Source organism: Salvelinus alpinus, chromosome 20 (genome assembly GCF_045679555.1).
Source record: "Salvelinus alpinus chromosome 20, SLU_Salpinus.1, whole genome shotgun sequence".
NCBI classification, from domain to species: Eukaryota; Metazoa; Chordata; class Actinopteri; order Salmoniformes; family Salmonidae; genus Salvelinus; species Salvelinus alpinus.
This window is the reverse complement of record NC_092105.1, coordinates 35,047,419-35,074,523: the sequence shown is the minus strand read 5'-3', so window position 1 is coordinate 35,074,523 and position 27,105 is coordinate 35,047,419. Positions and strand designations below refer to the sequence as shown.

Here is a 27,105-nt window from a genome sequence, read left to right as displayed (position 1 = left end):
TGAGACCTGGAGTGTAATGATTAGTCTAAAATGTTTTGCAAATAAAACTAGAGTTTCTATTGGACAAATTCAGGTAGGTCCCTCCCTGTTTCGTTTGCTTCCTAGTGAATACACCCCTGAAAACTAATGTGTCAACATGAGTAATTAGCTTAATATGTCATTAACATTGTTGTACACAGGACAGTTATAACTAGTGGTGTAACGGACTGTAGTTGATCCGTGATCTGTACGGGTCACCCCCCACGGTTCGGCACACATGTGAACCGCAGATCAATTGCAAAGTTTACCATCATAATGTGAAACTTTTACTGCCGCTTATACGTTTTAAAGTAATAATTCCCTAAATCTCGATGCAGAGTTGTAATGAAAAGATAAAGACAAGACAGATGCTGTGTTTTACTCTGAAGCCTGAAGGTTGATTTTATTATCTTTTTTAAAGCAGTTGTGTGTACTGTTCACGTGAACGGGGCATGTTGAATTCCAACGAATCAATCCTGGATGCTCACGTTGCAAAAATCTAAGAAGAAAAAAGAGCAGTGACAGCCATGGCTAGCGGAGGAGCTGAAGAACTGGAAAAGCCTCCCGCTTCATTTGTCTCATCTATGGGAGCATTTTGGCTTCCCTGTCAAATATGATGACGGAAGAAGGGTGGTGGACAACACCATTACGGTGTGTAGGCATTGTGCCACAAGAAAGCCGTATGATCATGGAAATACATTGAGCACGGCCATACTTTTAAAGCGTCATCACCCTGGTGTGTCAGTGACGGGAGCCAACTCAGCCAAGAGGCAACTTCTCACCGCGGCATTTAAGCAGCCCTTTGCTGCAGAATCAGACCGGACTAAAGCCATCACCAAATCTATTGGGACGTTTATCGCTGCAGATATGAGGCCATAGTCTGTTGTGGAAAACAAAAGGGTTAAAAAATATGGTGAAAGTGCTTGAGCCACGCTAGGAAATCCCCTGGCGCACCCACTTCAGTATGAAGATCGTGACAGATCGTTATGAACAGGAAAATATCAAAATAGTCGACGAATTATCCAAGGCATCCTCTGTTGCCCTCACCACAGACGGGTGGACCTCCAGGGCAACGGAAAGCTACGTGACTGTTCACTACACCACAGAGGAGTAGACCTCCAGGGTAACAGAAAGCTACATGACTGTTCACTACACCACAGAGGAGTGGACCTCCAGGGTAACAGAAAGCTACGTGACTGTTCACTACACCACAGAGGAGTAGACCTCCACGGTAACAGAAAGCTACGTGACTGTTCACTACACCACAGAGGAGTGGAACTCCAGGGTAACAGAAAGCTACGTGACTGTTCACTACACCACAGAGGAGTGGACCTCCAGGGTAACAGAAAGCTACGTGACTGTTCACTACACCACAGAGGAGTGGACCTCCAGGGTAACAGAAAGCTACGTGACTGTTCACTACACCACAGAGGAGTAGACCTCCAGGGTAACAGAAAGCTACGTGACTGTTCACTACACCACAGAGGAGTAGACCTCCAGGGTAACAGAAAGCTACGTGACTGTTCACTACACCACAGAGGAGTAGACCTCCAGGGTAACAGAAAGCTACGTGACTGTTCACTACACCACAGAGGAGTAGACCTCCAGGGTAACAGAAAGCTACGTGACTGTTCACTACACCACAGAGGAGTAGACCTCCAGGGTAACAGAAAGCTACGTGACTGTTCACTACACCACAGAGGAGTAGACCTCCAGGGTAACAGAAAGCTACGTGACTGTTCACTACACCACAGAGGAGTAGACCTCCAGGGTAACAGAAAGCTACGTGACTGTTCACTACACCACAGAGGAGTAGACCTCCAGGGTAACAGAAAGCTACGTGACTGTTCACTACACCACAGAGGAGTAGACCTCCAGGGTAACAGAAAGCTACGTGACTGTTCACTACACCACAGAGGAGTAGACCTCCAGGGTAACAGAAAGCTACGTGACTGTTCACTACACCACAGAGGAGTAGACCTCCAGGGTAACAGAAAGCTACGTGACTGTTCACTACACCACAGAGGAGTGGACCTCCAGGGTAACAGAAAGCTACGTGACTGTTCACTACACCACAGAGGAATGGACCTCCAGGGTAACAGAAAGCTACGTGACTGTTCACTACACCACAGAGGAGTAGACCTCCAGGGTAACAGAAAGCTACATGACTGTTCACTACACCACAGAGGAGTGGACCTCCAGGGAAACAGAAAGCTACGTGACTGACTGTTCACTACACCACAGAGGAGTAGACCTCCAGGGTAACAGAAAGCTATGTGACTGTTCACTACACCACAGAGGAGTAGACCTCCAGGGTAACAGAAAGCTACGTGACTGTTCACTACACAACAGAGGAGTGGACCTCCAGGGAAACAGAAAGCTACGTGACTGACTGTTCACTACACCACAGAGGAGTGGACCTCCACGGTAACAGAAAGCTACGTGATTGTTCACTACACCACAGAGGAATGGACCTCCAGGGTAACAGAAAGCTACGTGACTGTTCACTACACCACAGAGGAGTGGATGTCCAGGGTAACAGAAAGCTACGTGACGGTTTACTACACCACAGAGGAGTAGACCTCCAGGGAAACGGAAAGCTACGTGACTGTTCACTACACCACAGAGGAGTGGACGTCCAGGGTAACAGAAAGCTACGTGACTGTGACTGTTCACTACACCACAGAGGAGTGGACCTCCAGGGTAACAGAAAGCTACGTGACTGTTCACTACACCACAGAGGAGTGGACCTCCACGGTAACAGAAAGCTACGTGACTGTTCACTATACCACAGAGGAGTGGACCTCCAGGGTAACGGAAAGCTACGTGACTGACTGCTCACTAAACCAGAGGAGTGGGAGATGCGAAGTCCGGTGCTACAGACATGAGATTGACACAGGCACAAATCCAGCGCAGGTACTGCTAGGAGCAGTAGCAGAATGGAAGCTAGAGGCCCAATAGCAATATCACAATCACCACAGATAATGCCAAGAACCAAGTAAATGCAGTGATAGAGGCTGGACTGGGGCCACAGATAGCTTGCTTTGCACATGTGATCAATTTATGATCCCAAAGGGGAATCTCAGTGAACCAGATGGACCGCCTCCTTGGGAGGATCAGGAAGGTGGTTTCCTTTTTCCACCGAAGAACAACAGCCGCTCATGTGCTTAAGACCAAGCAGGAAATGCTACAGCTACCGACCCACAAGCTCATACACCATGTCACAACAAGATAGCTCTCCAACATGTCATAAGTGGAATTCCATCTTGAGCAGCAGGCAGCTGTATACTCTGCTCTGACAGACAAGACCCTGAAAAAACAAAGACATCGTCACCTTGTCTGATGATGACGTGAAAGTGGCAGGGGAGGTCCTCCAGGTGCTCAAACCCCTCAAAACAGTTACAACCCTATTGAGCACTGAAACTGCACCGTCTGTGTCCATGATCCTACCTCTGAAAACAAGGATTCTACAATCCATGGCCCCAAGCGAGGAAGACCGCACCATCACTAGAGATGTCAAGGCTGCCATTAGAGAATTTGAAGTTAAGCGCAGGTCTGCTTTCTTTCTTTTTTTTGATGATGGACACAGGCTATTTTTTTCATTCACTATTGTTCAAAGGAAGAAGGTATCATGCCTCATATTGCACTTTAATTTAACAATTGAGTATTGAATATTTAAACATTGAAGTTCCTTGCTTTAAGTAATAAATGGAAAGCAAAGTTACATTTGTCTCCCTTATTTTTTTTGCTGATCTGAAAAATTATCCGCTCTGCGACTCAAAACCGTGATCCGAACCGTGAGTTTTGTGATCCGTTGTACCACTAGTTATAACATTGCAGTTCAATTAACATTGTTGCCAGCAATTACAATCCACAAATGTGTGATAAGGACATTGAATGTGGAAAGAAAGAAAAAACACAACAAGTACATGTTTTTCCTTATTAAATCCTCTTTAATATATCTTAAAAAATGGATATACAATCTGAGAAAGAAAAGGAGGATTTAAACTGAGGAACAGACAGACCCTCCTGAGCCCCACAGAGAACTAGGCTAGCTGGACCAGTAAAATAAGGAGTGTGGGGCTAGGAACCAGAGCATGCTAAAAACAAGTCACATGAACCCCTGTTCATTTGAACACACACACACACACACACACGGGCACAGAAGAGCATACACACACACCTCAACACACACTCTTCTAACATACCTACTGTAAAATACACCACCTCCTGGTCACATACATTTTGCCTCATGCAAACATGTGAATACAATTTAATACAGTGATGACACTGAATCTAACGTTCCAATATGCACACATACAGGCACAAAGCCAGCCCAGGCAAAGCGAAGCAACAAACCCACACACTCAAAGATAAACATATCTCTCAGAAACACACACACACACACACACACACACACACACACACAAACACACACAGAGGGGGACATTCAGACACATGAGGTCATTCATACAGAGGAGACCACAGGCCCTTCCCTTTAGACACCTCACAACAGAGGACTCTCATACAACACCTAGCAGAGAAGAGAGCCCTCGTATTCCCCCTACCTCCATGGGGGCAGAGGAGAATGCATGAGTGTGGTGGGGCCTAAGAGAGTGGAGGGAGAAACGTCAGGATGGAGGGATGGAGCAAGACAGACAGACTTTCAGAGGCACAGTGCCCTCTACGTTTGGCTTCCCCAGAGGTAAGGGGAGCTGAGATAAGGTCAAGGTTCAGGTGTGGTGGTAGAACTTGTACTGTGGTACAGCTTGAGTCTTTTCCTAGGAGCTTGATCTGGACAGTGTTACAGTGTGTCTGGGGCACTGGTAAATTGTGTGCCCCCTGTGGATGAGTGAACAGAACAGACAGGAAGTGGGCGTGTCTGAAGTGGTACCCTATTCCATATGTAGTGCACTACTTCTGACCAGGGCCTATAGGGCTCTTGTCAAAAGTAGGGTAATATAAAGGGGTGCCATTTCAGACGTACGCTGAGTGAAGTGGACAACAGAATGGGGACTGACTGGGTCGGTGGCACTTGTCATTCACATGCTGTCTGATGAGGTGGGTGTGGGAGTACAGGCCTTGAATGAGTGACATAACAGAGATGTTGTTTTTCCAGCTGTGTGTGTTTGTGTGGCTGGGTGGGTGTGCATGCACAACCAAGTGCTGTGTGTTGTGAGTAACTAGTTGAGTGTGTTTGCTTTTCAATGTGCGTGAAGGGATTCTGTGTGTGTTTGTGCTCGTGTGCATTTTCTTTGCAACCAGACATGGCAGGCACTAAAACTGAGAAACACTAACAGATAATCTTTCTCTTTGATTCGTCAATTCTTAAATAACAGCTAAGTGGATTGGTTAAATCCCGGGTCCTCACTGCCACATGCGCTCACTATTATTGGCTCAGAGAGGCCCCGTCATTGGACAATCCCTGCGGTGACGCAGCATGATTACTCTAGGCCACTCAGGGCAATTAAAGCATAATCCCTCAAACTTTTAAAAAACAATTTTTCTTGTAAATCTTTTTTTTCTTTCAGCGTCATTGTATTGCAGTCAGGGCGTGTCAGCAATGTGCAGCGGTTGGTTGACGAGACTTTAGGGGGCGGGGTTCAGCTGCGCAGTCGAAGAAAGGGGGGGTTGCAGGCAGCCGGCGCAGCTGACGCAGTCATCATCTGGCATAGTGCTTGATGTAATCTTGAACCTTATTCCGGAAATCCTCCTAGAGCAAGACACACAAACAACATCAGTGAGCTTTTCTGGATCTACTGTATATCCTTGTTTAATTTTTACAAACATCTTACCTCCAACTGCTCTGAAAATCTTTAGGCCAATATACAGAGTGTTCATCAGTTTAAATGACTTTGAGCGAGACATTCAATAACAATGCAGTAAGCTGCATCAGGGGTTGATGGCAGTGATACAGTGGGGTGAAAACATTACCAACAAACCCTGCGCACTTCCTGGCAAGCAAAACATGATACGACCACTGAGGGCACGGCAACAACCAGAGCTATGAAAACATTACCCGCAGAGCGCCCGTCCGGCCAGGGAATACGGTCCCCATTGCCAGACTGTGGAGATGGAGGTAGATACGGAGGGCCCTGCTGCACTGCTAAAGCTCTGGCTCCGGGTAAACAGCCTCCAACAACAAGATGCCTGAGAGGAACCCAGGAGGATTCAGGATTCCTCAATTAGCTCTGCTGGCCTGTTGTTCTGTACCCAGTACCAGGCTGTAAATAACCCCAGTCTACAGGGAGTCTGAAGGAACACACTGAACAGCCCATCTTTGCTCTGTCTTTGACCACCTGTTTGCCCAGCCGGTGCATACACAGTATCTGGGCCTAATTGATCATTCTGAATGGTATGGAACACTATAGTGCAGTACCTCCACTACAGAACTGGGGAGTTAAAGCCTGGGCCAGAATGAGTGTGTGTGTCTGCCATGCGAGTGTGTGTGTGTCTGCCATGAGGGTGTGTGTGTGTGTGTGTGTGAGAGATAGAGTGTGTGTACTCTGTGCGTGTGTGTAGAGTGTAAATGAAATAAAGTCAAATTAATTCCCATGAGCCTGTCTGGGGACAGTGTGCTAGATGATTGAGAGGAGAAATGGAGCCAGGTTGGCATGGCAGCGTACGTAGCGGCACAGGTGGCAGGAGCAGCTCAAGGCGATTGATATCCTTGGCTCTGTTTGTCTCTCCTGGGTCAGCTTGCTCCCTGCCCTTTTCCTTTTCCAGGGCCAGCTATATTAAACCACACCAGCTCAGGTCATGCACAGCACAGCACAGTTCTGAGAGCAACAACAAACGCATCCAACAAAAGCCTATTTTCTTCTCTTCTCACTAGTGGTCCAGGATTTGGGTTCGATTGGGAATTGATGAGGTTAGAAGGGGGTGGAGTCCGCTAAAAGACTACACAGCCCTGGTATCAGGAGCCAAGGCAAGTGAAAGAAGCAACTGTAAACCCTCCTCCAATCTGCACAGGGACATCAACGCATTATTTACCCATCAAGCTCCAGTTTCACAGATGCACGTTTCCCAAGATAGGATTCATTCCTTTGAGAATAAGCTCAGAATGAGGCTTGGTCAGGGCTGGAAAAGGCCAGAAGAGTCTCAGACAACAACAACTTATGGAGATAAGCGCGAGACAATGCTTTAAAATGGTGACGACTTTAGGACAAATGTGTGTGGCTGACTTACAATTGACATTTTAGTCATTTAGCAGACAATCTTATCCAGAGAGACTGACAGTTAGTACTAGACTAAGTTCCTAGCATGCCATCTAAAAGAGCCTGCTACTCAATAGCTTACTTTACCCTCAGGGAAAAACAATTAGCACTACAGATCTCTCTCTCCGTCCGACATTGCATGAAAGCTTGTATGTAAATGTGGATGAATATCACAATCAGACGGCTGGTTAGTAACCTGCTATTTGAGTCATAATCCATCCTACTGGGTCTCCACAGTCCTTAATGAAAGCCAGAGAACAGATGACCTGGGGGGGTAGATTATGACGTTGGTCTGTTATGGGAAACTCCAAGGACGTGGGGAGGACAGACAGAGACTGATATGAAGGAGGAAAGCAGTGAGGAAACCAACCAAACAAAGCCTGTAGTTGAAGCAGACACTGACTGACGGACTAACGTTAGCGGCCATCCATTAGTGAACTGAACCATGTAACCTTTCCTACTGAATTAGCTCACATCCTCCCAGCAGGCAGGTACACCAGTGTTCAAAACACCTCTTCTGTTCAAAACACCTCTTCAAGAGGTAAGTGAATTAATGCAAATGGCTGTACTTCGCCTTGGGTGGAATGTGCTCCAGCTTTACAGTCAGGCTATAGCAACAGAGCAAAGTAAATATCACTAAGTTAGAGAGCCTTCAGCACAGCTAGGCAGACAGAACAGAGACTTAGAAGGAACAGTTAGAACAGGGACCTCAGAACAATCCAAGCTGAGACCTTGGGGGATTCAACCGCTGCACCCCCCCCCCCCCCCCCCACACTTTACATAACTCTGCAGCCTTGCTAAATATTTTGGCAGCGAGCTGAGCGCAGCACAGAGCTTGAAATAGCCCCCCCACGTAGTTCTGCGTATTAATCTGCCCCATTATAACAATCTGAAGGGTTTGTGGTCATGTGGGCCTTGCCTTTCTTCCCTGGCTAAAAGCGTTTTGATATACCTCTGTATGTAGAATGTTACAAAGAAACAGATATTGGGGGGGGAGATTTATATTAGGTTTTACTACGACTACTCAACATAACAATGGAGATGAATGATGACATTCAGAACAGTTCTTTGACATACAAGTCAATGTCCTCAAACAAATTCAAAAGTAAAAGTGCAGATATAATCAACCTAGTCCTGCAGATTTATAAACCATTTCCCTCGGGGAATAGGTCAAACCTACATACTGTCCCTCCCCTGCTACAGAAAATACAGAAAAAGATACAAGCTGAATTTCCTTTCAGATCTCATCAATGTCACTGTTTTGACTCCCAGGGACATGTTTATTACACACGACTGGCAGAGATGACATGCGCTCTGAAACCCTCAGTCACTCTTTGGTTTGGCCATTCAGACGTTTTCAGAAACCAAACTGACCAATCAATGGCCTTCAGTAACCCTGTGACATGGTTTGTAACACCAAACAAGTTTACTTCAGAACACAGGGCTGCATGGCTCCTCTCCTCCATGTCCTTTACATTTACATAGTCATTTAGCAGACACTCTTATTCAGAGCGACTTACAGTTAGTGCATTCATCTAAAGATAGCACGGTGGGGCAACCACAATGCTCAGTCATAGTAAGCAAATGTTTCCTTTAAAGTAGCGATCAGCAAAGTCAAGTGCGGGTGTTCGTTCACAAAAGCCTGTTGGATTATTTCAGATACTTGACCTTTTTGTATATGTCATCCAGAGACGTTCTCCACTGCACTGTTGTGGGACAGTTTGGAGCATCTGCAGAGTCACCCTCAAACCATTACCCCTCCAGCTCAAAAAGTCTGATAGCCCAAATTGGATGTGATCTGTCCAGATGGGAACAGACAGCTCAACACAGCATTAATGTGAGTCTAGTGTGTGTTCCTGTCCCGACGCTACTGTGTAGGGACAGCACCTGCAGTGCTAGACCAGCTGCACACACCACCACTGCTACAGGTAGGGTAGGAGCAGCAGTCAAGCTATGTAAAAGGCAATCACATCACCTGAACACCAACTCAGCAGACGCTGTCAGGGTAGACCTCAGGGGTGGGAGGGCGGAAGGGGTGGAGTGGTAGAAAACAAGACCTCCTGATGGCACTCATCTCGCACTCTATCACTTCGAATCCCCCTCTTCCTCTTTCCTCCCCATCAGGACTCGGGATAGAACATTTTAGAGCCCTCTGGCTCACCTGGTAACGTGATCAGTTTGCACCGATTCAGGTCAGATCACGTCATGTAGAACTAGCGCTGAAGGTGGCCCACAGCCAGCAAGGTGTTACAAATACTAGATAGTCCGACAGGAGATCACACAGAGGCCAGATGAGCTAGTGATTTCAAAGAATTATTGACAGAAAGAAAGTTTACAAAACAACATTTCTGTACCGTCAGTTTTCACTTCACAAAACTGACAGTCTATACTAAGCGCTAAAGACCACCGTGGTTCAACCATCCAGAACCATGTAGAACCATGTAGAACCAGACCCAGTCACGTGGATGCTGGGTTCTTTTCACGTGCAAACAAGCCAGTTGATTGGCTATTGATCCAGTGTGAGACAGATTGTTAGCACAGTAAAGATACTGGTCCTGGGGTGGTTGGAGAGCCATAGATCTGCATTAGGATGCAGTCAGAAGACCACAGGGTCCCTCAAGAGAGCATTATGCAAAGCCTTCGTTAAGCCACCGGACTGGGGGTCATCAATGGTGCAGTATGGCTGACCATGCTAGAATACCTGAGTGACTAATCATATCAGTCAAAACGTGGCTGTTAGTTTGCTGTGGACAACCTTAAAAATAAACCATTTTCTGTGGCATTGCAATAGTTAATGTGACGTCCAAAAGTATTTGGACAGTGACACATTTTTTGTTGTTTTGGCTCTGTACTCCCACAATTTGGATTTAAAAGGATACAATGACTAGGTTGTAGTAGAGATGTTCAGCTTTAATTTGAGGGTATTTTCATCTACATCGGGATCAAAAATACAGTACTTTTTGTACATAGTCCCCCCCCCCATTTTATGGAAATAAAAGTATTTGGACAAATTCACGTATACAGTGTATTCGGAAAGATTTCAGACCCCTTGACTTTTTCCACGTTGTTACAATACAGCCTTATTCTAAAATTGATTAAATCTTTTTTTTTTCCCAGCAGCAATCTACACACAATACCCTATATTGTTGCAAATGTATAAAAAAAGAAATATCACATTTAGATAAGTATTCAGACCCTTTACTCAGTAATTTGTTAACGCGATTAAAGCATCGAGTCTTCTTGGGTATGACGCTACAAGCTTGGCACACCTGTATTTGGGGACTTTCTCCCATTCTTCTCTGCAGATCCTCAAGCTCTGTCAGGTTGGATGGGGAGCGTCGCTGCAAAGCTATTTTCAGGTCTCTCCAGAGATGTTTGATCGGGTTCAAGTTCAGGCTGGGCCACTTGAGGACATTCAGAGACTTGATCCGAAGCCACTCCTGCATTGTCCTGGCTGTGTGTTTTGGGTCGTTGTCCTGTTGGAAGTTCAACCTTCGCCCCAGTCTGAGGTCCTGAACGCTCTGGAGCAGGTTTCCACCAAGGATCTCTCTGTACTTTGCTCTGTTCATCTTTCCTTCGATCATGACTAGTCTCCCAGTCCCTGCCGCTGAAAAACATCCCCTCAGCATGATGCTGCCACCACCATGCTTCACCGTAGGGATGGTGCCAGGTTTCCTCCATACGTGACACTTGGCATTCAGGCAAAAGAGTTCAATCTTGGTTTCATCAGACCAGAGAATCTTGTTTCTCATGGTCAGAGTTCTTTAGGTGCCTTTTGGAAAACTCCAAGCGGGCTGTCACGTGCCTTTTACTAAGGAGTGGCTTCCATCTGGCCACTCTACCATAAAGACCTGATTGGTTGTCCTTCTGGAAGGTTCTCCCATCTCCAAAGAGGAACTCTGGAGCTCTGTCAAAGTGACCATCATGGTCACCTCTCTGACCAAGGCCCTTCTCCCCCGATTGCTCAGTTAGGCCGGGTGGCCAGCTCTAGGAAGAGTCTTGGTGGTAACAAAATTCTTCCATTTAAGAATGATGGAGGCCACTGTGCTCTGGGGACCTTCAATGCTGCAGAAATGTCTTGGTACCCTTCCCCTGATCTGTGCCTTGACACAATCCTGTCTCGGAGCCCTTCGACCTCATGGCTTGGTTTTTGCTCTGACATGCACTGTCAACTGTGGGACCTTATATAGAAAAGGTGTGCCTTTCCAAATCATGTCCAATCAATTGAATTTACCACAGGTGGACTCCAATCAAGTTGTAGAAACATCAAGGATGATCAATGGAAACAGGATGCACCTGAGCTCAATTCCAAATCTCATAGCAAAGGGTCTGAATACTTATTTGTAATACATTTGCAAAAAACTGCTTTTGCTTTGTCATTAAGGGGCATTGTGTGTAGATTGATTAAATTATATATTTTTTCATCAATTTTAGAATAAGGCTGTAATGTAACAAAATGTGGAAAAAGTCAAGGGGTTCGAATACTTTCCGAATGCACTGTATGTGTATTAAAGTAATCAAGTTTAGTATTTGGTCCCATATTCCTAGCACACAATGACTACATCAAGCTTGTGACTCTACAAGACTTGGAATCATTTGCAGTTTGTTTTGGTTGCGTTTCAGATTATGTTGTGCCCAATTGAAATGAATGGTAAGTAATTATTGTTCCATTTTGGAGACACTTATTGTAAATAAAAACATGTGTTTTAATCTGAACACTTCTATATGAATGTGGATGGTACCATTATTATGGATAATCCTGAATGAATCGTGAATAATGAGTGAGAAAGTTAGAGGCACAAAGATCATACCCCCAAGACATGGTAACTTTTGTTTTGTTTTTGGTAATTTTTGTGGGGGTATGATATTTATGCCTTTCCCACTCATCATTATTCATGATTATCCGTGTAATGTTCAGAAACATATTCTTTCCTTATTTACAATAAAAGTGACTAAAATAACACACTACATTATTTACCATTGGGCACAACATAATCTGAAACACCTAAAATGGGGGGACTACGTACAAAAAGTGCTGTAATTTCTAAACAGTTATGGATGAAAATACCCTCAAATTAAAGCTGACAAACTGCACTTTAACCTCATATGGTATCATTTCAAATCCAAGGTGCTTGAGTACAGAGCCAAAACAACAAAACGTGCCACAGTCCAAATACTTCTGGACCTCACTGCATGTGTACCACAATGACATGACAAAGTATAAGTCCAATATGCCTTTGTGTTTCTGACAAAGACATAAGATAAGGTCAAGAAAGTCATCATGCCTGGCTAATCATCGGCCTCTTTAGTTTTAAGGTCAACAGTCAAATGGCAGCCCCATGTGGGTTCAGTCTGTTCCGTTCTGGTATGTTCCATCTTCCACAGCACTACTGTATGCCCACCACCCGCCCCTAACCCCTCCTAGCTGACAATAGAATAACAACGCAGTCAGAGAGCATTGAGCACTGGGGGAGTTCCACTTTAAGCCTACTCTCTCTACGGTTGTTGCTGAACCAACGATAAAGCTGGAAAAAGGGCTGTTTCTCAGTAGGAGGTCAGGTCCATTTGACTGGATGGCTGTTGTTTTTCCTACTGTGGGATGGGGTATCTGCAACACCACTGCTGCAACATGACTTCGTTACTATTAAAAGCCCTAGTTTCCTCTGAGATAGAGGGAGGGAGAGTTTGAGGCCAAGCTTCCTGTGACGAGACAGTCAGCTGGGAGACCGCTGCATCAGTATGGTCATTTAGCACCAGTATGCTATGTGGCGGACGTGTGAGCCGTGGTTTCCCAGTACCCTCTGACACACATCCCACAGTTCCCTCCGCACTTGATGTTCAGTCGGCACGCCACAAAGCTACAGAGTCAGGGGAGACCAAGAGATTGGACACTCCTCACGAATGCCACGGCCCTCACGTCGAGAACCACAAACTGTGGACGTCACACTCGGCAGGGGCTTGCGAGAGGCAGCTGGAACACAATGCATATCTGTGTTAGTGTGAGGGAATATGTAGAGAACATGAGCCCCTGCTGCTTTGCTTCAAGTTTCTTGGCGTCCACATAACTAAGAATTTAACATGGTCCACACACACACTCGCATAATCGTGAAGAGGGCATGACAGCGCCTCTTCCCCCTCAGGAGGCTGAAAATATTTGTCATGGTCCCTTGGATCCTCAAAAGGTTCTACAGCTGCACCATCGACAGCATCTCAACTGGCTGCATCACCGCTTGGTATGGCAAGTACCGTCCTTGACCTCAAAGTGCTAGAGGGTGGTGCGTACAGCCCATTACACCATTGGGGCCGAACTCACTGCCATTATGCTGCAATAGTTTGTGTCGGGGGTCTAGGGTCAGTCTGTTATGTCTGGAGTATTTCTCCTGTCTTATCCGGTGTCCTGTGTGAATTTAAGTATGCTCCCTCTAATTCTCGCTCTCTCCCTCTGCTCCCAGAGAACCTGAGCCCTGGGACCATGCCTCAGGACTACCTGGCCTGATGACTCTGTCCCCAGTCCACCTGGTAGCGCTGCTGCTCCAGTTTCAACTGTTCTGCCTGCGGCTATGGGACCCTGACCTGTTCACCGGACGTGCTACCTTGTTCCGGACCTGCTGTTTTCGACGCTCTCTCTCTACCGCACCTGCTGTCTCTAACGCTGAATGTGTGTATATATATATATATATGTGTGTATATACAGTGGGGCAAAAAAGTATTTAGTCAGCCACCAATTGTGCAAGTTCTCCCACTTAAAAAGATGAGGCCTGTAATTTTTTATCATAGGTACACTTCAACTATGACAGACAAAAAGAGAAAAAAAATTCCAGAAAATTACATTGTAGGATTTTTAATGAATTTATATATTATGTATGTAGTATATATATATTGACTTGGATTGACTTGGAGTTACATTGTGTTGTTTAAGTGTTCCCTTTATTTTTTGGAGCAGTGTATATACTGCTCAAAAAAATAAAGGGAACACTTAAACAACACAATGTAACTCCAAGTCAATCACACTTCTGTGAAATCAAACTGTCCACTTAGGAAGCAACACTGATTGACAATAAATTGCACATGCTGTTGTGCAAATGGAATAGACAACAGGTGGAAATTATAGGCAATTAGCAAGACACCCCCAATAAAGGAGTGGTTCTGCAGGTGGTGACCACAGACCACTTCCTATGCTTCCTGGCTGATGTTTTGGTCACTTTTGAATGCACAAAGGCGGAGGTAGCGGTCCTGCTGCTGGGTTGTTGCCCTCCTACGGCCTCCTCCACGTCTCCTGATGTACTGGCCTGTCTCCTGGTAGCGCCTCCATGCTCTGGACACTACGCTGACAGACACAGCAAACCTTCTTGCCACAGCTCGCATTGATGTGCCATCCTGGATGAGCTGCACTACCTGAGCCACTTGTGTGGGTTGTAGACTCCGTCTCATGCTACCACTAGAGTGAAAGCACTGCCAGCATTCAAAAGTGACCATATACAGTGGGGAGAACAAGTATTTGATACACTGACGATTTTGCAGGTTTTCCTACTTACAAAGCATGTAGAGGTCTGTAATTTTTATCATAGGTACACTTCAACTGTGAGAGAAGGAATCTAAAACAAAAATCCAGAAAATCACATTGTATGATTTTTAAGTAATTAATTTGCATTTTATTGCATGACATAAGTATTTGATACATCAGAAAAGCAGAACTGAATATTTGGTACAGAAACCTTAGTTTGCAATTACAGAGATCATACGTTTCCTGTAGTTCTTGACCAGGTTTGCACACACTGCAGCAGGGATTTTGGCCCACTCCTCCATACAGACCTTCTCCAGATCCTTCAGGTTTCGGGGCTGTCGCTGGGCAATACGGACTTTCGGCTCCCTCCAAAGATTTTCTATTGGGTTCAGGTCTGGAGACTGGCTAGGCCACTCCAGGACCTTGAGATGCTTCTTACGGAGCCACTCCTTAGTTGCCCTGGCTGTGTGTTTCGGGTCGTTGTCATGCTGGAAGACCCAGCCACGACCCATATTCAATGCTCTTACTGAGGGAAGGAGGTTGTTGGTCAAAATCTCGCGATACATGGCCCCATCCATCCTCCCCTCAATACGGTGCAGTCGTCCTGTCCCCTTTGCAGAAAAGCATCCCCAAAGAATGATGTTTCCACCTCCATGCTTCACGGTTGGGATGGTGTTCTTGGGGTTGTACTCATCCTTCTATTCCTCAAAACACGGCGAGTGGAGTTTAGAGCAAAAAGCTCTATTTTTGTCTCATCAGACCACATGACCTTCTCCCATTCCTCCTCTGGATCATCCAGATGGTCATTGGCAAACTTCAGACGGGCCTGGACATGCGCTGGCTTGAGCAGGGGGACCTTGCGTGCGCTGCAGGATTTTAATCCATGACGGCGTAGTGTGTTACTAATGGTTTTCTTTGAGACTGTGGTCCCAGCTCTCTTCAGGTCATTGACCAGGTCCTGCCGTGTAGTTCTGGGCTGATCCCTCACATTCCTCATGATCATTGATGCCCCACGAGGTGAGATCTTGCATGGAGCCCCAGACCGAGGGTGATTGACCGTCATCTTGAACTTCTTCCATTTTCTAATAATTGTGCCAACAGTTGTTGCCTTCTCACCAAGCTGCTTGCCTATTGTCCTGTAGCCCATCCCAGCCTTGTACAGGTCTACAATTTATCCCTGATGTCCTTACACAGCTCTCTGGTCTTGGCCATTGTGGAGAGGTTGGAGTCTGTTTGATTGAGTGTGTGGACAGGTGTCTTTTATACAGGTAACGAGTTCAAACAGGTGCAGTTAATACAGGTAATGAGTGGAGAACAGGAGGGCTTCTTAAAGAAAAACTAACAGGTCTGTGAGAGCCGGAATTCTTACTGGTTGGTAGGTGATCAAATACTTATGTCATGCAATAAAATGCAAATTAATTACTTAAAAATCATACAATGTGATTTTCTGGATTTTTGTTTTAGATTCCGTCTCTCACAGTTGAAGTGTACCTATGATAAAAATGACAGACCTCTACATGCTTTGTAAGTAGGAAAACCTGCAAAATCGGCAGTGTATCAAATACTTGTTCTCCCCACTGTATATATATAGTTTTTGAAAGAAAAGCACATTTTGTCCATTAAAATAACATAAAATTGATCAGAAATACAGTGTAGACATTGTTAATGTTGTAAATGACTATTGTAGCTGGAAACGGCTGACTTTTAATGGAATATCTACATAGGCGTACTGAGGCCCATTATCAGCAACCATAACTACTGTGTTCCAATGGCGTGTTGTGTTAGCTTACCCAAGTTTATCATTTTAAAAGGCTAATTGATCATTAGAAAACCCTTTTGCAATTATGTTAGCACAGCTGAAAACTGTTGTCCTGATTAAAGAAGCAATAAAACTGGCCTTCTTTAGACTAGTTGAGGATCTGGAGCATCAGTATTTGTGGGTTCAATTACAGGCTCAAAATGGCCAGAAACAAAGAACTTTCATCTGAAACTCAGTCTATTCTTGTTTTGAGAAATGAAGGCTATTCCATGCGAGAAATTGCCAAGAAACTGAAGATATTGTACAACACTGTGTACTACTCCCTTCACAGAACAGTGCAAACTGGCTCTAACCAGAATAGAAAGAGGAGTGGGAGGCCCCGGTGCACAACTGAGCAAGAGGACAAGTACACTAGAGTGTCTAGTTTGTGAAACAGACACCTCACAAGTTCTCAACTGGCAGCTTCATTAAATAGTACCTGTAAAACACCATTCTCAACGTCAACAGTGAAGAGGCGCTGCCGGGATGCTGGCCTTCTAGGCAGAGTTCCTCTGTCCAGTGTCTGTGTTCTTTTGCAAATCTTAATCTGTTCTTTTTATTGGCCAGTCTGGCCAGCATCCCGGAGTCGCCTCTTCACTGTTGACATTAAATAGTACCAGCAAAACACCAGTCAATGTCAAAGTGGAATTATGTTTTTAGAGATTTTTACAAATTAAAAATTAAACTCGGAAATATCTTGAGTCAATAAGTATTCAACCCCTTTGTTATGGGAAGTCAAAAGTTCAGGAGTAGACATTTGCTTGACAAGTAACATAAGTTGCATGGACTCTATGTGCAATAATAGCGTTCATCATGATTTTTGAATGACTACCTCATCTCTGTACCCCACACAAACAATTATCTGTAAGGTCGAGCAGTGAATTTCAAACAGATTCAACCACAAAGAGCAAGGATGTTTTCCAATGCCTCGCAACGGGCAACATTTAAAAAAATAACAAGGTAGATATTGAATATCCCTTTGAACATGGTGAAGTTATTAATTACACTTTGGATGGTGTATCAATCACCCATTCACTACAAAGATCGACATCCTTCCTAACTCAGTGGCTGGAGGGTAAGGAAACTGCTCAGGGATTTCACCATGAGGCCAATGGTGACTTTAAAACAGTTAGAGTTTAATGGCTGTGATAGGAGAAAACTGAGGATGGATCCACAAAAGAAGGAAGCTTGTACAGAGTAAAATTATTCCACAACATGCATCCTGTTTGCAACAAGGCACTATAGTAATACTGCAAAAAATGTGGCAAAGCAAGTACATTTTTATCCTGATTTCAAAGTGTTATGTTTGGGGCAAATCCAATACAACTCAGCATAGTGGTGGCTGAATCATGTTATGGGTTACGCTTGTAATCATTAAGGACTGGGGAGTTACAGGAGAAAAAAATAAACCTTTCAGCAGGACAATAACCTAAAACACATGGCCAAATATACACCGGAGTTGTTTACCAATAGTGGCCTAGTTACAGTTGAGTTAAATCGTCTTGAAAAAAATATTTTGAATACATTTTTAATTCAGGCTGTAATACTGAAAGCACTGTAGGTGCAGTGATACTATCAAGGGGAACCTGTTACAGTAGTGTATTAATGGCAACTTAATTTAACTTAACTTTCTAAAGGTGGTCTGACACAGTGCTTCCCAAAATGTGGGTTATACAATCAGGCCCCTATTGATTTTGTTATAATGTTGAGCATAAGAACACAGCATTTGCCATGTCAAAATGCGTACAATTCCCGGAAATGAACGTAAAAACGTCAACATTTTCTCTCAGCTCCACAGCAAAATGTATAGAATTGCAGGGAATTCACTTTAAAACAACAACATTCTCTCTCCGCTGCAAAGATTATATTTTTTACTTATTATTTGGTCTGTTGATGTTTTTTCACCGCTCAACCATTATGGTGGGTCTCGACTCAAAAGACAGCTCAATTGTTGGGTCACGAAGCAAAAACGTTTGGGAACCACTGTTCTAACACAAGAGGACTTCTTTCTCCCTTCTTTTTATTTTAACTCACCAAAAAAAACAGCCCAGTGTAGTTAAAAGGAAGTGACATGTTTCCCTGAGTGTTTGGAAGCCCACTGTGTCCACTACTCTCTCTGTAATTGGTCGGAATGGCTCCTATGAACAACAACCTTAAGGCGTCTGCATACTAGGTTTGGTTTGCTCCTAGCAGAACTTGGCAAGGCAAAGTGAACGTCTGTGCCTCTCATAGTAACTTAAATAACCTTTGCATGAAAAAAAAAGGTCCCTCGAAACGCCATAGCCAGTACACACTTCGTCAAAATTATAAATCTGTAATTATTATAAGGAAGAGGAAAAGGAAAACGGAAATGAGAAGAAGGGAAAGGAGGAGGACGAAAAGAAGAAGGGAGGAGAAAGAGGAGAAAGGAGAAAAGAAAGAAAAATAAAGAAAAGGAAAAAATAAAAAGGAAGAAGAAAAAGCAGAATGAAAAGGAGGGCAGAAGGAAGAAGACTGAAGGAAGAGAGATTACTAGAAGTTTTCCCTTTTATTTGTGGATTAATTGTCGGAGTAGAGAACACACAATTTTGTGTGACTCAAAATGGGTAAAAATTCTACAAAGATCCAGGGAAAAAAAGACCTTGTGCATTTCAGGTAAAATAACAACCCGATGTTAATATCCCAGGACAAATTAACTAGCAACAGCAAGCTAGCTAAATGTCCATGAATGTTTCATGTGTTTCGACTCATCCCCAAATTAATATAGTTGTTTCACAGTTCGTTTTGATATTTCAACCTATGTGTCCTGATCGCGTCTGGTGTAGACGGACAAAATCAACAATGCGCGCATGCCCGGTGAAGTCAGCATGTTAGAAGGAACACGGCTCAGGACTGAAGAGACCAGAGGAAACCATCCATTGAAATCAATACTTCCTGTAGGTCTTGCCTTGTCTCCTCTCCAACATTAGTTTGGCCTATTCCTTCCTTCACTTACTTTCTCCGGCATCTTTTCCTCAGGTTTATGTTCCGCTAGCTCAGTCTGGGTTTTTGGACAGGGCTTGGAGTGTTGGTGTGTGAAACCAACCAGAGTGACCATGTTAGACTCCACTCTACACAGGCGGAGAGGGTGTGATGAAGACTGTGCAGATATCGATCCTCTGCGAGTGGCAAACAGTAATGAGGCATCAGGCATGATCTTAAATGTAAACCACAGCCCTGCTGTTGACATACTAAGCTGCTCTTGCTCTCTGAAGTTTAACATACACTGTCTGTCTGGGGACTGGGGAGTACTGCGAGCCCCAGCCTAGCACCACTTGGGAGGGAGTGTGAGAGGTCACAGAGAGTTTTGTCTCCTGCCGGGCATGGATAGCCCAGGCAGAATGAGACAGAGTGAATCACAAATGGCACCCAATTCTCTATATAGGGCACTACTTAGACACACAGTGAAACAGACTACAGCACAGTACCCAGTGGTTCTGAACGAAGTGTTCATTAGTGAGTTCTACAGAATAGCCCCACATTCCACTTCTAGAGCTTTCAAACCTTCTAAACACGTCCTACTTACTGCTGCCCATGTAAGGTCATGGACAGGACATAGGGAAGATGACCTCCCTCCAGGTGGGCTGGTTGGTGTTACCTTATCGCGCAGATGATGCTCGGCCGCATCGATGTTCAATGGGTCATCGAAGTTCAGTAGATCCTGAATGAAATGAAAGAGAAAATTAGCTTGAGTCAGCAAAAGTTGACTAAAAACAGTTTCAGATAAACTAAAACCCGCTAACCCAGATGAAAGCAACAAACGTAACAGTCAGGCAAATGTTGTTGTCTGATACTAACAGCCACTGGCAGTATGTAATGTCACCCTGGATTTAAGTTAAAAGACAAAGTAGTGTAATTAGCCGGTTGCCGTAGAGACGGTGTGCGTGGAGGGCGAGGTGCGGTGTGTTATTAAGGAGATAAAATGGCGGCAAGGCCTGTGTGTAGAGCGCCTCACTTCCTGATTAAGAGCTAAGCCTCAGGGCATGACTGAGCATCAGGCTGCATCATCATTGTGGGACGCAGCCAGGAGAGGAGCGAAAGAGATGCTATCAACCCAATCAACAACAGTCGCTTACAGGCACACTTAACACGCTCATTCTCCTTACCTACCTGCTTTCTCCTCAATGTTTACAGAAAATGCTTGGGGAATTGCTCGGAAAAACGGGTTTGTATGGTTTTATAAATAAAATAGATAGGCTTTACAGTAACAACTCAGTCCATACCTGTTGTCATAAGCATAGAAACACATTTTAACATGCAATGCATTTGGAAAGTATTCAGGCCCCGTCACTTTTGTTACGTTAGAGCCTTATTCTAAAATGGATGAAATTTGTTTTTTCCCCTCATCAATCTACACACAATACCCCATAATAACAAAAACTGTTTTTTAGAATTTTGTGCAAAAACATTAAATAAAACTGAAATATCACATTTACATAAGTATTCAGACCCTTTACTTAGTACTTTGTTGAACCACCTTTGGCAGTGATTACAGCCTCGCCTCTTCTTGGGAATGACGCTACAAGCTTGGCACAGCTGTATTTGGGGAGTTTCTCGCATTCTTCTCTGTAGATCCTCTCAAGCTCTGTCAGGTTGGATGGGGAGCGTTGCTGCACAACTATTTTCAGGTCTCTCCAGTGATGTGCGATCGGGCTCTAACTGGGCCACTCAAGGACATTGAGACTTGTCCCGAAGCCACTCCTGCGTTGTCTTGGCAGTGTGCTTAGGGTCATTGTCCTGCTGGAAGGTGAACCTTCGCCCCAGTCTGAGGTCCTAAGCACTCTGGAGCAGGTTTTCATCAAGGGTCTCTCTGTACTTTGCTCCGTTCATCTTTCCCCTCGATCCTGACTAGTCTCCCAGTCCCTGCCGCTGAAAAACATCCCCGCAGCATGATGCTGCCACCACCATGCTTCACCGTAGGGATGGTGCCAGGTTTCATCCAGACGTGACGCTTGGCATTCAGGATAAAGAGTTCAATCTTGGTTTCATCAGACCAGAGAATCTTGGGGAATTTTGGGGCAGCAGGTAGCCTAGTGGTTAGAGCGTTGGGTCAGTAACCAAAAGGTTGCTAGATCGAATCCCCGAGCTGACAAGGTAAAAATCTGTCGTTCTGCCCCTGAACAAGGCAGTTAACCCACTGTTCCTAGGCAGGCGTTGTAAATAAGAATTTGTTCTTAAAACTTCTTAGGGATGAGACGGGCTGAAATCCCGTTAACGGGATCGATTTGACAACAGCCAGTGAAAGTGCAGGGTGCCAAATTCAAACAGAAATCTCATAATTAAAATCCCTCAAACATAGTATTATACACCATTTTAAAGAAACTTTATGACGAAAGCATACCATGCGATTATGTTAGGTCAGCACCTAGTCACAGAAAAACACAGCCATTTTTCCAGCCAAAGAGGAGACACAAAAAGCAGAAATAGAGATAAAATGAATCACTAACCTTTGATGATATTCGTCACGACACTCATAGGACTATTGTTCGATAAAGTTCATATTTATATCCAAAGATCTCAGTTTACATTGGCGCGCTGTTCAGTAATGTTTTGCTTCCAAAACATCCGGTGATTTTGCAGAGAGCCACATCAATTTACAAAAATACTCATCATAAATGTTGATGAAAATACAAGTGTTATACATGGAATTAAAGATATACTTCTCCTTAATGCAACCGCTGTGTCAGAATTAAAAAAAGCTTTACGGCAAAAGCACACCATGCGATAATCTGAGTACAGCGCTCAGGCACCAAAACAAGACATACAGATACCCGCCATGTTGTGGAGTCAACAGAAGTCAGAAATATTATTATAAATATTCACTTACCTTTGATGATCTTCATCAGAATGCACTCCAAGGAATTCCAGTTCCACAATAAATGTTTGTTTTGTTCGATAAAGTCCATCATTTATGTCCAAATACCTCCGTTTAGTTCACAAATCCAAATTCATGAGGCGCAGGCACACTTAGTCCAGACGAAAAGTAAAAAAAAAGTTATTACAGTTCGTAGAAACATGTCAAACGATGTATAGAATCAATCTTTAGGATGTTATCATAAATCTTCAATAATGTTTCAACCAGACAATTCCTTTGTCTTTAGAAATGAAAAGGAATGCAGCTAGCTCTCATGGCCGCACGCCTGACTTAGCTCATGGCATTCTGCCAGACCTCTTAGTCAAACAGCTCTTATTCACTCCCCCTTCACAGTAGAAGCCTGAAACAAGGTTCTAAAGACTGTTGACATCTAGTGGAAGCCTTAGGAAGTGCAATTGGACCAAATTTACACTATTTTGGATAGGCAAAGACTTGAAAACCTACAAACCTCAGATTTCCCACTTCCTGGTTGGATTTTTTCTCAGGTTTTTGCCTGCCATATGAGTTCTGTTATACTCACAGACATTCAAACAGTTTTAGAAACTTCAGAGTGTTTTCTATCCAAACTAATAATATGCATATCTTAGCTTCTGGGCCTGAGTAGCAGGCAGTTTACTCTGGGCAGGCTTTTCATCCAAACGTGGAAATAGCGCCTCTCATCCATAAGAAGTTAAATGATTTGCCTAGTTAAAGGTTAAATAAATAAATAAATACATACAAAATGGTCTGAGAGTCTTTAGGTGCCTTTTGGCAAACTCCAAGCAGGCTGTCATGTACTGAAGAGTGGCTTCCGTCTGTCCACTCTACCATAAAGTGCTGCAGAGATGGTTGTCATTCGGGAAGGTTCTCCCATTTCCACAAAGGAACTCTAGAGCTCTGTCAGAGTGACCTCCCTGACCAAGGCCCTTCTCCTCCGATTGCTCAGTTTGGCTGGGCGGCCAGCTCCAGGAAGAGTTTTGGTGGTTCCATACTTCTTCCACTTAAGAATGGAGGCCACTGTGTTCTTGGGGACCTTCAATGCTGCAGAAATATTTTGGTACCCTTTCCCAGATCTGTGCCTCGACACAATCCTGTCTCGGAGCTCTACAGACAATTCCTTTGACCTCATGGCTTGGTTTTGCTCTGATAACTGTGGGACAATATATTATAGACAGGTGTGTGCCTTTCCAAATCATGTCCAATATATTGAATTTACTACAGGTGGACTCCAAGTTGTAGAAACACCAAGGATGATCAATGGAAACAGGATGAACTTGAGCTCAATTTCAAGTCTCATGAGCTCAATTTCAAGTCCCATAGCAAAGGGTCTGAATACTTATGTAAATAAGGTACAAGGTTTTTTAATTTTAATAAATGTGCAAAAATGTCAAAATGTGTTTCTGTCTTGTCATTATAGGGTATTGTGTGTAGATTGCTGAGGATTTAAAAAAAAACTTAATACATTTTAGAATAAGGCTGTAGCGTAACAAACAATTTGAAAAAGTGAAGGGGTCTGAATACTTTCCGAAGGTACTATAGATGTCAAATGGTTTTGATTAAAAAAGGTACTTACGGTAAACAAGGAGTTCAATCCCCAGACTACATCCTGAAAGACACAGAAGCAACAGACAAAACATCAGCAGACATCCATAGATCATCATAGTTGTATGTCCCATTAAAAGTCAAACTAAAACTAGTCAGTAATAACCAGGTAAATCGGTGAAAATTTTTGAGCCAACAAATGAACAAACAAAATCGTTGAATGCCCTAATTGGATATCATCTGATTAGCTCTATTGTATCTAATGAAGATGGAACCTTTTCTGATTATGCAAGTGGTTTGCCTCTGGGAACGTATTAGGCAAATATCCTTGATGATTAAAACCCTGAAGAACGGTATTCATTAACATATATATTTTGAGGACATTAAAAAAGAGAGGACACTGGCTCTTAATTGAGCGTCTCCGTCTTCGCAAAGGGTGTGTTAATTCATGAATCATTAAACATAATGAGATGCCGACGGGCGACGTGTAAACAATTACCCTTACAAAATAGCTCTTAATGTATTAATGTATGCTAGCTGCACTTAGAGGACGTCAGTGTGGACATTCAACTCTATTCCCCTGCTGATAACGCCATAGACTTGTCCCACATGGAGTTTTAATACGTATTGACACATTCTGGAGAATAAACGAACTGATGAGGGGAAGAAAAAAACATGTTTTTGTTTTCTATTTAGTTGTCAGTTGGCTATGAGCTGAGATTGATGAGGAAAATAATGATCCAAAGCCCTGTCTTTCTCGGCACCAGCTCCTGCCACAGCCAAAGAGCTCTGAGAGTCCGTGATGGAAACAGGTCATTGTTCATATGTGACACACACTGAATGTTTGTGTCCTGGCCAATGCGATTTTGCCTTCTCTCGCCAGAACCTACCTCAAATATCTTAAAAAATTTCAGAAAATGTTCCTTGATCGCAGAGCGCCAATTTTTATCAATGTCGAAGTGGGTGTCTGTGTGCTTAATTATTTTTCGAAGAAGTTAAAGAGACTTAATAATAAGACACTAATTAATTTAGTGGTGCTATCACACATGCCAGCTAATTCAACTATTTGGGCGATGAACGGGTGTACACCACAATAGTGTTGCAAATATAGAGTAATATAGGGCTAGGGTTTCAATTATTTACGTTGGACATAGTGGTTAACATATTATGGCTACCATACTATAATTTCTGCAGCTTTGAAAGGCAGGCATCAGCATGGCCGAGAGAGGCTGCCAGTGATTTTATAGAAATCGCTTTCTACGACTACAAATCGCGTTCTACGCGTGAGAACTTTCATTCTTCTTGTCGTCAAATTCCTGCCAAAAGTCAGGTGACCTAAGCGCTTCCAAATTTGGATTTGCAGGTTTTCCATATCTGTCTTGTGCTTATCTCTCCTATGTGCAAATCTTTATGGCAGTCATTTTACTTAAGACCCCTGGAAATGACCTGCATATCTGCAGTTTACACTTTGTTTAATGCAATACATCGATTTACAAATACAAATCAAAAGGTGTTTGTGGATAGTGAATTACATTTGTGCATTGGTGCTTATTTGTACAGATCATAATACACGAGCACAAAATGCATGCTGTGTGTTCACAATACATTTGGCATGATATTGATGGGGTTAAACCAAAGACATTCAATGCATTGAAGGGGAGGATGAGAATAAAAGGCTCATTAGAACAAGGAAACACTACTGTTAATGGATACCAACCCTAACGGGGATTTCTAATGGTAGTAACTACACATTGAAAAGCAAATCTATGCCTCGCAGAAAACAAAGGCGATGGGCCCAATTTGCTCTTATCACTTTGCTATTTCATTATAAAACAAAGGGTGGTCCCATCAAAAAGCAGAAGACAATTGATTGCAAGTGAAGAAATAAAACGTACTTGGAATAAAAACAAATAATTTCCTGGGCTGTGATGCAAACTGCAGTGCTGGCAGAGGCCATGATTGACAGTTGGTGGATTTGCATGAAATTGAAATATAGTCAATGCCTTTCTCTACAGGACCTGCCCTCTATTTTAATATTCTTATATCTCCATACGGTTGATCCCCATCTGGGATTTTGTTTTTAACAAGATCCAGCTCTTGACCTTGAAACAACTACTGTGCATAATTAGCCTGATGTTTAAATTCCTTACAAATATCTGACTTGATTCTAATGCAGGACCCACAGCTTGATGTAGACCATGATAAATAACAACACACAGAAGTAGTGGCCTATGACTTAATGCACCGTCCATCAGATAGCCTACCGTATCCGTTTAGAATGATGAATAAGAGAACCAACAACACACATTAACAAATAGGAAGACAGTCACCAGTTATTGCTCTTCCTCTGTTCTTGTTATTTCTAAGGTGATATCATACAGGGAAACTAACCCGCAAAAGGCTCCATAACACCACACAGTTGAGGGCTATGGGACTTATCCAACAACTATATTATCTAGATGCTCCAAGCTTTCCCTTGCTTGTGATTGCACTTAGTGTTCCTGTACCATTCAGTTTGGGAATCTGGACTCTCCTCTGGTTTAAGGGGGCCTGGAGTTCTGGATACTATATGTAGAGATATGGATCAGATCTGACTGCAACTACTAAAGAGAACTAACAAAGCGATAAGGATAACATACCCACTTGCATAAGCCAAAGGAGTCTATTTTTGAGTGAATATTGAGACCGTGGGAGAAATTGTGGAGGAGGAAGAACTGAGGTTATGAAAGAGAAATGAGAACACGTTATATTGGCAGAAGTAAGTGCTGGGCATGCGAGTGGTGAATAGGACGGATAGACAAATTATGAAAAACTATTTTTGCCAGGCAGACTGTCGCTCCAAAATGAGTCAAGCATAGTGTGTTTGTGTGTGAGAGTGTAAAATAAATAGCTAAATGTGTGTGTATGCCTATGTTTATCTACTTGCACAGATGTTGTGCGTCTGAGTGACTGTGTTCGTGTGTACAGTCAGTGGTGTAAAGTACTTAAGTTAAACTACTTTTAAGTACTACTTAAGTCGTTTTTTGGGGGTATCTGTACTTAACCATTTATATTTGACAACTTTTACTCCACTACATTCCTAAAGAAAAGAATGTACTTTTTACTCCTTACATTTACCCTAACACCCAAAAGTACTCGTTACATTTTGAATGCT

At 43.6% G+C, this 27,105-nt stretch overlaps 1 protein-coding gene across 2 annotated transcripts in view; it reads right to left on the bottom strand.

The window, feature by feature from the left end:
- Nucleotides 1-3,948: 3,948 nt before the first annotated feature.
- The window catches only part of LOC139546740 (NEDD8-conjugating enzyme UBE2F), a 100,998-nt gene continuing 77,841 nt past the window's right edge, over nucleotides 3,949-27,105 (bottom strand). For both annotated transcript variants that reach the window (XM_071355472.1, XM_071355473.1), the window contains 3 exons: nucleotides 23,983-24,015; nucleotides 20,154-20,216; nucleotides 3,949-5,731 (listed from right to left, as the gene is read on the bottom strand). In XM_071355472.1, the coding sequence (XP_071211573.1) occupies nucleotides 5,681-5,731; nucleotides 20,154-20,216; nucleotides 23,983-24,015 (147 nt within the window). In that variant the 3' untranslated portion in view covers nucleotides 3,949-5,680. The remainder of the gene's footprint in view (nucleotides 5,732-20,153; nucleotides 20,217-23,982; nucleotides 24,016-27,105) is intronic.